This window comes from Metopolophium dirhodum, chromosome 5 (genome assembly GCF_019925205.1).
Source record: "Metopolophium dirhodum isolate CAU chromosome 5, ASM1992520v1, whole genome shotgun sequence".
Lineage (NCBI taxonomy): Eukaryota > Metazoa > Arthropoda > Insecta > Hemiptera > Aphididae > Metopolophium > Metopolophium dirhodum.
Window position 1 is genome coordinate 768802 of NC_083564.1, and position 11047 is coordinate 779848.

Here is an 11047-nt window from a genome sequence, read left to right on the forward strand (position 1 = left end):
GGGGGGGAAGGTGGGCGGATGGATTCAGTGGACGCTTTTGACGGTTGGCCGCAGCTGTTCTCCTTGCAAGACTCTCCCAGTGCGCTGGGGTGAGCTCCATGTCAGTGGAGGCGTCCGACGTGGACTTTCCGGTGGTGGGTCCGGGCAGGTCCGCAACGTCGCCGTTCTTCTCCAGCAGGGAGTCGACCGTGCTGTAGGCGTCGCTGGTGCGGTTCAGGATTTTTTCGATGTGGTTACGCAGGTCTGGGTCCGAGGTCCTCTGCATTAGTTTCTTTGTGTCAGCGGCGACTGCCTTCAGGGTGGACCTGGCCTTGTTCAACTTCTCCCTCAGCCTGACACTCCAGTCGCTGCTACAGGGTGTCTGCGCCGATGCGTGGCTGGTCTGGCGGTCGTCCGCCACCTTTTGTTTTTTAGTCGTCGGTTCGATCAGAGCATTGGTGACCAAGTCAAATGCTTCCGAAGCGCTTAAGGTCGAGCGGCTGGACCCCGATGACGGGGTCGGGTCGGTAAGGTCTATCTCCATAATGGAGGGGGGGTTCGGCATGTCACCTGGGGCCAGGCCCCGGGCGCCTTGTGGAGGAAACGGCTTCGCTCCTTTGTTTTCTACAAAGTCCAGAGACCGCGATTTGGGGGTACCTCTATCTCCGCCCCTGGGGGGGATAGGGGGTCCGGGTTTGCGGGGTCTGGTCGGCGTCGTCTAGAACTGCTAGGGGTACGTCAAGGGGGCAAAACTTTTTTCCCGAACCTCTCAGACCACTTCCGGCCGAGATATCGAGGAAAAACCACGAAAAAGCGGGGTTCCGCTAGCAGCGCTTGCGTCGAGTCCGGAGACCGCGGTTTTGGAACGCCTCTATCTCAGCCCCTGGGGGGGATAGGGGGTCCGGGTTTGCGGGGCCTGGTCGGCGTCCTCTGGAGCTGCTAGGGTTACGTCAAGGGGGCAAAACTTTTTTCCCGAAGCTCTCAGACCACTTCCGGCCGAGATATCCGAGGAAAACCAACAAAACGGGGTGCCGCGGAAAAACGCGAGCGGTAGCGGGCGCTACGAAGCGTGTAAACACGTGACTAGTGCGTGTTGGATACGTGGAGCGTACGCGGAGAAGGGTAAGCTGCGATAACGGAGCGACCTGCTGCGGAGTACGTCCTCACTGAACGGCAGACACGTCTCGACTGACGGCAGACACGTCTCGACTGAGGCAGACACGTCTCGACTGACGGCAGACACGTCTCGACTGACGGCAGACACGTCTCGACTGACGGCAGACACGTCTCGACTAACCTAACCTAACCTTCCCGGTCGTCTGTGCTTCGAGCCTTCGGCCTGTGTTGTTGTCGGTGGTTGGAGGGCGATGTTGGCCCTCCCTGGTCGCTGGTGTTGACCCGCCGGTGTTCGGTTTTATACAGTTTTCCTTCTGTTTCCTCCGTGTCTGGTATTGCTGCGTGCTGCTCGGTGCGTCGACTGACCGGTCGGCGGTTTCTTGAGGCGTTCTGACTAGCACCCTTCCCCATCAATCGAGATCACCCGGACGGTGACCAAGCCGTGCCGTGGGTGTCCTACTAATGCCCCGGGGCGCACCTGCCGCTGTGGGGCAGTTTCGGATGATGGTACTGAGGCGCTGAGTTTACTAGCCCCTGGGTCCCCGTCTAACCTTCCCGGTTGTCTTCGCATCGAGCCTTCGGTCTGTTGTCGGTGGTTGGAGGGCGATGTTGGCCCTCTCTGGTCGCTGGTGTTGACCCGCCGGTGTTCGGTTTTATACAGTTTGCCTTCTGTGCCTCCCCCGTTGGCCGGAACCGGAATTCCGTTTCCAGTCGGCACCACGTGGAGGTGGGGGTAGGACTCTGCCGACCAACCTAACCTAACCTTTTTTTTTTTTTTTTTTTTTTTTTTTTCTGTTTGCACCGACGGCGTCGCGGGGACAGCTTTCGCATTACTTCCGCGACGCCGCCATCGTTTATTGATAATCAACATTTTATACATACGTGAGGGGGGTAGACGGGACAATACCCCGACTTACCCCCCTCTTTATACATGACAACAAATTTATGTTTACAATTATTACAGGTTGTGTGTGGGTGTCTGTTATTTTCCTGAGCCGACCCGAGTCCACCGCTCTGGATACTCGTGCTGGTTCGTTCGTCCTTTTGACGGGCCGACCGGAGTCCGCCGCCCTTGCTGTCTCGTGCTGATCTCCTCTTGTCGGGCCGACCGGAGTCCGCCGCCCTTGCAGTCTCGTTCTCCAGTTGTCCAGCGATGCCGTGATCGCCGTCCCGCCCGTGGTGTCACATGTGGGGGGATGAACAACGTGGTCGGTGACACCTCCGACGACTCGCAGTAGCGAATAGTGTGAGGGTCTGTCCAGTTGTTCATCTTGAGTCCCCAGTGTAAGTCAGCCGTTTCGCTGATCTTCTCGTTCGTCCTCCTCTTTGGTCCCCAGGATTGACTCGATCATGGCGATGAGCTCGAGCCGATTTATGTGTGCCTGCGCGAGTAGCCTGGACCTGGCTGATGCGTCATCTGGTAATGCGTCGGGTCGAGGGCCGCAGAGAATTTCCTCGACGTCTTCGGGCGCCGGTGATCTTCGCAGGATTTCTACCATGCGCGAGCGGTCGTCCTCCCATCTCGGACAAGCGAACAGCGTATGCTCGGCTGTGTCGTCGGGATCCACGCAGTAGACGCAGTAGCTGTCCTCCGCCCGGTCCCTCTTGTGGAGGTAGCTTTTGAAGCAACCGTGACCGGTTAGCGCCTGGGAAAGATGGTACGTCAAGTTTAGCGGTGGTTTGTTCAACCAGCGCGTCACATCCGGGAGCAGGCGGTGAGTCCATCGTCCGCTGGTAGTAGCGCGATCCCATCGCGATTGCCACGCGCGTAGGGAGATTTCCCTCTCCTGTTTCCTAATGGTAGGAGTGGCGGTGGCGTCATCTTGGTCGTTGAGCCGAAGACGAATTCTTCCCCTCTCGTTTGCCAGCAGGTCGGCTGGGATCATCGACGAAAGCAGCGAGGAGGCGTCCGCAGAGACGGTACGGTAGCATCTGGTGATCCGGAGAGCTATTTTTCTTTGGGCCCTCGCCATTTCGGCCCTGTTTTTCGCCGTCTTGGTGCCCCGTGAGGCCCACGTCGGGGACGCATACAGCATCTTGCTGTTAACAACGGTGGCGATCAGTGACCTTTTGCTCTGTGCAGGTCCGCCCAGGTTTGGCATCAGCCTGCCTATTGCCAGCGCTGATTCAGTGGCTCTCTGGGAGACTTGCTGGATGTGTTCCGTGAACGATAACCGCGAATCCAGTTGCACGCCGAGGTAGCGCATGGACCGCTTCACGGGTATCGCATGTCCGTTGACGAAGAGTTCTGGATCTGTGTATTTGTGCTTCCGGGTTAGAACCACTGCTTCAGATTTTTGAGGAGCGAGTGTTAGTCCGTTTTGCCTCATCCAGATTGACACCGTTTCTAGGACTGGGTTCATCAGGGTTGTTGCTGCCTGGCCGGTCCTCGCGATCCCCAGGACACAGACGTCGTCAGCGAAGGCAACGAGTTGGACGCCTTGGGGCATTTCCAGGTCTAGAAGTGAGTCGTAGAACACGTTCCAGAGAGCCGGCCCTAAGACTGAGCCCTGGGGAACGCCACACGTCATGTCTCTCCGGAGCAAAAGTTCGCCGACGAGGATGGAGCGGTCCTTGAGGTAAGATCTGATCATCGAGATTAGTCGAGGGGGGACCAGTTTGCCCCGGAGCGCAGCGTCAATCATAGGCCACGGAGCCGAGTTGAAGGCGTTCCTTACATCAAGCGAGACGGCAACGCAAATATCCCGGTGCTGGACGGCGCCCAAGGCTGCACCGTGGGCCGTCTCGAGTAGGCGCTCAATAGCGTCTTCCGTTGACCTGCCGGACCGAAAGCCGTACTGATTTGGGGATCGGCGGCCCGTGCGGTCGAGGTGCTGGTCGAGCCTTGACAGCAGCAGCCTCTCCAGCAGCTTGCCAGCCGAGTCTAGCATGCAGAGTGGCCTATAGCTGGTTGGTTCTGCCATTGGTTTCCCAGGTCCTTTGTGCAGGAGTACTAACCTTGCCTGCTTCCATTTGGTAGGAAAGGTGGTTTTCTCCAGGCAGGTGTTGAAGGCGTCGAGAAGAACGCGAGGCTTGAGAGCTGCTATTTTGGCGAGGACTTCGTTTGGGACGCCGTCCGGTCCGGTTGCCTTGCCGGGAGGAAGTCTCTTGCAGGATAGTTGCAGTTCAGGCATGGTGAACGGCCCAGTAACTTGATCGTCGTACTCGGGATCCTCCGGAGGGAGCGGGGTGTTATGCCAGTCAGTGAGTGGGTGATTTGGGAAGAGGTGATCGGCTATTGTCGATTCTCTACCTCGCGATTCGATTCCCGGTCGATTGCGGCCTATCCGCTTTGAAACGACTCTGTAAGGAAGTCCCCAAGGGTCGGAGTCAACGGCGGCGCAGAGATCGGACCAACTCTTGGCCTGGGCGGTTCTGATAGATGTTCGGAGCTCCTTCCTCTTGGTTTTGTATGCTTCGCGGAGAAGTTGCAGCTGTTCAATGGGCTCGCGTCTTCGGGCTGCCCTGTGGTAGCATCTGCGTGACCTACTGTGCTCGACGCGTAACGCTGCTATGGTTTCGTTCCACCAGTGCACCTGCTTCCTGCCTGCGGGAGGAGGAGCTCTGGGCGGCATACAGGAGTCGCAGGCTGCAGAGAGATACGCGACCAGCTGGTCAGCCGCATCGTCGGCTGTTGTAGTAACATCGGTTTGAGGGGCTGGGAAGGCGGCCAGATGAGCGGTAAGGGCTGCCGTGTCCAGGCGTCTGTAGGACCACCCTCTGAGTCGTTCGGGAGGATCGTGCCATTCCTGAGCCCTTTGTAACCGGAATTTTACGTATCTATGGTCACTCGCCGATTCAACCTCGTCCAAGACCCTCCAGTCTGCGAGGGAGAGGGAAGATCGAGGGCGGAGGAATGTGACATCTATGATGGACTCCGCGTTCGACCTAACGTACGTGGGGACATAGCCATTGTTACCAACGAGGAGGTCGAGACTCGCAGCAAGATCTGATAGTAGATCGCCTCTCTGGTCGTTCCGTGTTGACCCCCAACTGTGGGACCAGGCGTTAAAGTCGCCTCCAATGACGAGGGTGCAGTTGGGGTCTGCGGACCGAACTGACTGCTCGAGGTCACCGAGGAAGGCCATGTAATTTTCACTGGAGTCGTTTCTGGAGGAATAGCAGCTATAAATTCTGGCGTTGCGCGTCTGGATCCAGGCAAATCCGCGGCCTGAACCTGAGGTGTCTGCAACAAATTCGGCGGCAGGCGTTAAGACGACTGCGCAAGTTCCGTCGGTGCTGACTGTCCATCGGTCGTCCCGAGCTGGACTCCAGTTCTGCTCCGATAGGAGTAGGACCTGAGCGCCGATGGAGGTGGAGGTCTGTTGAGCCAGGCTCTGGGCAGTGGCGCTCCGGTGGAGATTTATTTGTAGAAAAGTGATCATGTTCGGTTAGTGGCGTTCATCTCAGAGATGGCTTTGCGACGGGCGGCGCAAGCCCCGGAGCCAGGCTTGTGAGGTACGCGCGGAGCTTTCAAGCGGTCGCACGCCACGCATAGGTCATCTCCCTCGGTGCAGATGGCCTGCGTGTGACCGTTTTGGCCGCATCGTCTACAGGCGTGCGAGAGGTCGGATCCTTTGCATTGCCGTGTGGAGTGGCCGAAGCCGTGACATTGGTAGCACCGTGCTGGTTCGGGTCTACGCGGGCGGACGCGACACTGGGTCCATCCGACGCGGATGGATGTCAGCCGTCGGCTGATGGCGACGGGAACGGTGGCGGTGGCCATTTGGCGGCTGTCTCGGGTGGCCCATAGGCCGGTGATTTTGATGTCGTCTGCGGAGGGGAGGTCTTCTTCACGTAAGGCCTTGAGGATCGCAGCCAGGACTTCTGCCTTTGTGGTGACCTCGTCTAGGTCAGTGATCTCCACTTCAGCGGTGTGGCGAAGCCTGGTGACTACAGATCCAACCATATTTTCGGCCAGCTTGTCCCGGATGACGGAGGTGGCTGCCATGGCCTTGGCACCCTTGGTAAGTTCTACCAGAAGATCTCCTTTTAGTGTCTTCCTCATAGCGGTGACGTGGGTTCCCATCGCCTCAAAGTCGATAGCCGTGTCCCTGACGGCCCTTAGCGTGTCCGCGTACGTCTTCCCTTCTCCTACTTTGACCAGCACCGCTGCGGGTCTTTGGACGGTTCTCCTGATCGGCTGGGGTCTCGGGGCGAGTGGCTTCCTGGTTGCCTTCTCGACTAGAGTGAAGGGCTGTTCGGCGTGCTCGGTCGGGTGGTATTCGGGCTGTTTCACTGTCTCCGCTAGTGGGGTTGTATTGCCCCGTGCGAGGGGTGCTCCTGTAGGTGTTCTGTTGTCCAACTTTGGTTTCTTGGTCTTCTTTCGACGGTTGTTTCCATTGGTCGTTCGGCTGTGTTTTGCGGCCGGTTTGGAGGCGGTCGCGGTCGTAGATTCCTTGGCGACGGCAGGCGTGCAGATCTTCAGGGGAATCTTGGGGAAAAAAAAAAAAAAAAAAAAAAAAAAAAAAAAAATAATTTTTGGGGGGGGGGATTTTTGGGTTTTTTCTGTTGGAGGGACCTCGTCCGGGAGGTGCCTCGGGGCCTTGTGCCCGAGTCCTGGGGTCGTGGGACCTTCGGGACCGGAGTTGCGGGTGTTTTTGGAAAACGGGGTGAGGGGAAAACTTTTGCGTGGGGGGGGGGTCGGTGCCCCGACCTCGCAGCTGTTTTCCGCAGCGCTCTCCGAGCGCTGGTTCTCGCTCACCGGCGTTTTCAGATTTCCCGGAATCTATCGGGCCGACGCGATCGCGGTGGCAGAATCCGTGATTCGACCGACCCGATAGGGGTGTCGAAATCCGTTATCACAGCGTGCGGAGCCGCGTGATAGTACGGGCGGCCGTGTTATCCTTATGGGGTAAGTTCAGAGTGGACTCACCTGGGTCCTGGTGGACGGAATTGCCCGCTCGGGGTCTTGTTGGATCGGGCTCGACGAGGTGGACCGGATCAGCTGACGGGCCTGGACGTGAGACGTCTGGTCGTGGCTGGGTGGACGCTTTTGTCGGCCGATTTTGGACTTCGGGGTGACTGGTCTGGTTGGCTGAGTTTGGGAGCAAACTTGTCGCGCGTGCTCGCGTTGTGACCGGACTGTCGCCGTGCACTTGTCGCGCGAACCGGATTTAGCGATTGAGATCGCGGGCGTCGGATTTGACGAACTTTGTGCGGCTGCGTAATCCGGTAGCGATTTGTTTCGGTTCCCTTGCAAACCGCTGTCGGCTTTGCTCGGGCGGCCGAGTTCAGGCCCGCTGAGTACACCAAAAGATGCGCACGGGCGGTGCGGATTTTTTGGTGTATCGAACGGGTGCGTGCGGCGTTTGGGTGGTGAGCACCAGTGGATCTGGTGTGGCCGTGAGGTCGGGCGGCCAAGCGCGGTGCGCTTAAGTCGCCGTTTCTCGGTGAGTTTTAGGCCTGCGATCGCGCGCGATGGCTTTTTCGCTTAGTGGCTGGCAGCTGAAGCGATAGAGACCTGGATCGGGCGGATCGGCGAACTTTTTTGTCGAACTTTTTTCGTCGGCGGCGGGCGGCGGAATTCGGACACTGAAATCGCGATTTCTCGGGCGCGGCTGAACCGATTTACGCGCGCGATGTCTTTGCGTAACGGCGGAGTCGAGATGAAGCGATCGGCACTAGTTTCGCAAAGATCGGCGCGGGTATTCGGTCGTACGCAAAAAACTTCGCGGGAGCGGTACACGGGTGCGTGTGTTCGGGTTGGTGGTCGGCACCGGACTAACCTAACCTAACCTAACCTAACCTAACCTTTTTTTTTTTTTTTTTTTTTTTTTCAGTTTATAACCGACGACGCCGCGGGAACTGCTTTCGCATTACTTCCGCGGCGCCGCCATCGTTTATTGAATTAGATAAATGTAACATTTTATAATTTAATATTCACACCTTTGAATTTGTCCCTTAATGGGCGCACATTGAAGTTATTTTTAACATTTTATTAAGAAATGACATGTTGGCTTAAGGCCCGCTGGTTGCTTTGGTAGACTTCTCGACCCGGCTTTGCTGCCCGCCAGTCTCGAAGTCACGTTCGTGGTCTTCCCGGCCCGGCTTGTTAGCCAGTCGGCCTCGGGTCTCGTGCGTTGCCGTTCTCCTTCCTTTGTTTTGGAGTTCGCGTCTCACCGGTGATGGTTTGGTCAGTTTTCCTTCTGTTTCCTCCGTTCGTTGGATCCTTCGTGCTGCTCGGTGCGTAGACTGACCGGTCGGCGGTTTCTTGAGGCGTTCTGACTAGCGCCCTTTCTCATCAATCGCAATCGCCCAGACGGTGACGAATCGTGCTAAGGGCGTCCTACTAATGCCCCGGCGCACGCCTCCGCTGGTTAGGTCAGGGCAGTTTCGGATGATGATACTGGGGCGCTGAGTTTACTAACCCCTGGGTCCCCGTCTAACCTTCCCGGTCGTCTGTGCTTCGAGCCTTCGGCCTGTGTTGTTGTCGGTGGTTGGAGGGCGATGTTGGCCCTCTCTGGTCGCTGGTGTTGACCCGCCGGTGTTCGGTTTTATACAGTTTTCCTTCTGTTTCCTCCGTGTCTGGTATGCTGCGTGCTGCTCGGTGCGTCGACTGACCGGTCGGCGGTTTCTTGAGGCGTTCTGACTAGCACCCTTCCACATCAATCGAGATCACCCGGACGGTGACCAAGCCGTGCCGTGGGTGTCCTACTAATGCCCCGGGGCGCACCTGCCGCTGTGGGGCAGTTTCGGATGATGGTACTGAGGCGCTGAGTTTACTAACCCCTGGGTCCCCGTCTAACCTTCCCGGTTGTCTTCGCATCGAGCCTTCGGTCTGTTGTCGGTGGTTGGAGGGCGATGTTGGCCCTCTCTGGTCGCTGGTGTTGACCCGCCGGTGTTCGGTTTTATACAGTTTGCCTTCTGTGCCTCCCCCGTTGGCCGGAACCGGAATTCCGTTTCCAGTCGGCACCGCGTGGAGGTGGGGGTAGGACTCTGCCGACCAACCTAACCTAACCTAACCTAACCTAACCTAACCTAACTTCGGAACTGAATTATGTCAAAATTATGGTATAAATATTTTTAAATATTTGGAAAATCGCGGAGAAAATATTGAGCGAATCCGTCACCACGCGAATCCGCTGTGTATAGCCAGACAGAACGAAAACCGCTGCGAAATCCGCTCGACGAATTTCGCCGCGGATATCGCCGTGTATAGCCCCAGGGCGCTGGTTAGGTTAGGTTAGGTTAGGTTAGGTAACGCTGGAGCGAATTATGCGGCCAGGTAGATGCTGACCCATGGGGCACTCCGTACAGAATAGTGATGAAGAAGCTGGCCCGCAGAAAGCCAATACCAGGGCTCGAAATTCCGGGCCGCCTCGACTCGATTGTCGACAAGCTCTTCCCGCGCAGGCCAACAACCGGGAGGACGATAGCGACCGTTAGCGAAGAAGAGCTTCAGCGGGTACTCTTCACAGAGACTGAAATAAAAGCAGCACCACGGGGCCTACCTAATGGAAAGGCACCTGGACCGGACGGCGTACCTAACGAAGTACTCAAGGTGGCAGTGGGGACACATCCGTGGTACTTCAAGGAGGTCTTCAACGGATGCCTAAGAAGTGCCTGCTTTCCTCCGGAGTGGAAAACGGCAAGACTTGTGCTGCTACATAAGCCAGGTAAACCACTTGATAACCCGTCTGCATACAGACCGCTATGCATGTTAGATACGATTGGCAAGCTATTCGAGAAGCTGTTAACACAGCGACTACGAGAACATCTACGGAAAACAGGTAACCAACCAGAAAACCAGTACGGCTTTAAGGAGGGCAAATCAACAATGGACGCCATGGCAAAACTACAAACAGCAATAAGGAACGCAAACGGCCGCACCAGTGCGTACAATCGATACGTGGGCATGCTGACACTGGATGTCCAAAACGCGTTCAACAGTGCGTCTTGGACAGCCATCATCAAGGCCCTAGAAAGAACAAACACCCCTAGGTACCTGCAAAATATCCTCGGACAGTACTTATCGGACAGACGCATCATAGTGGAAAGGTCGGACGGCGCGCCAAGTGTCATCGAGATGAGCTGCGGAGTTCCACAGGGCTCGGTGCTGGGACCAGACCTGTGGAATCTAATGTACGACGGACTGCTGAGCATCGAACTACCAAGCGACACGGAGCTTATTGCTTTCGCGGACGACGTGGCCATCGTATGCACCGCCCAGGTGCCCAACATACTCGAGGAGAGACTCGGCAAGGCACTCCAGGACGTGGTGACATGGATGACCAACAATGACCTAGAACTCGCCCTGCACAAGACGGAAGCTATTGTCTTCACAAATAGAAACGTGCGAAACACCATGACGGTGGAATTCCCGCCGCATAGTTTCGCGTCAAGCCGCAGCGTCAGGTACCTCGGAGTCCAGTTCGACCCTAGGCAGCGGTACTTTGATCACGCCAAATTAGCAGCGAAAAAAGCGATGGAAGCGGGCAGATGTCTCGCTCAGATCCTACCTAACCTCAGGGGTGCCAAGCAGAGGACCAGACGCGTGCTGTCAACGGTGGTGACTTCAAGGCTACTTTACGGAGCACCAATATGGGCCGATAAAATGTCAGCCGAAGCAATGGCCATCATGGAGTCGGCATATAGGAGGACGACGCTAAGGGTCGCCTGCTGCTACAGCACGACATCGTATGACGCGGCCACAGTGGTTTCCAGCATGCCCCCATTAAAGCTGCTTGCGGATGAAAAAAAGAACATCTTTCTGGGAACCGACAAACAGGTTGCCAGGAGAAATCTGCTGACCGAATGGCAGCAACAATGGAGTACTTCGGGAAAAGGCAGATGGACCCATCGCATCATCGGTGACGTACTCCCCTGGTACCATAGAAGACATGGCGAGGTGTCATACCACCTAGCCCAGGTGCTGACTGGACACGGGTGCTTCGGTGTTTATCTGCACAAATACTGCAACCACGCGACAGATGCGTGTGCGCAATGTGGC

The 11047-nt window shown here is 56.9% G+C and overlaps 1 protein-coding gene across 1 annotated transcript; it reads right to left on the reverse strand.

The window, feature by feature from the left end:
- Window positions 1–5400: 5400 nt before the first annotated feature.
- On the reverse strand, window positions 5401–8703 carry LOC132944705 (uncharacterized). Its single transcript, XM_061014183.1, has 3 exons — window positions 8598–8703; window positions 6971–7500; window positions 5401–6529 (listed from the first exon to the last, which is right to left on the reverse strand). The coding sequence occupies exons 1-3, from the start codon at window positions 8701–8703 to the stop codon at window positions 5477–5479; spliced, it is 1689 nt and encodes a 562-aa protein (XP_060870166.1). The 3' UTR covers window positions 5401–5476.
- Between the last annotated feature and the right edge of the window lie 2344 nt (window positions 8704–11047).

Bases quoted from the DNA above. Each gene is read 5' to 3' on its own strand.
- LOC132944705 (XM_061014183.1), bottom strand. From the start codon at position 8,703: ATGTGGAAGGGTGCTAGTCAGAACGCCTCAAGAAACCGCCGACCGGTC. The intron at 7,501-8,597 runs GTATAAAACCGA...GCGCGATCGCAG, and splicing joins GAGGAAACAGAAGGAAAACT to GCCTAAAACTCACCGAGAAA. The intron at 6,530-6,970 runs GTGAGTCCACTC...TTTTTCCCCAAG, and splicing joins TTCCGTCCACCAGGACCCAG to ATTCCCCTGAAGATCTGCAC.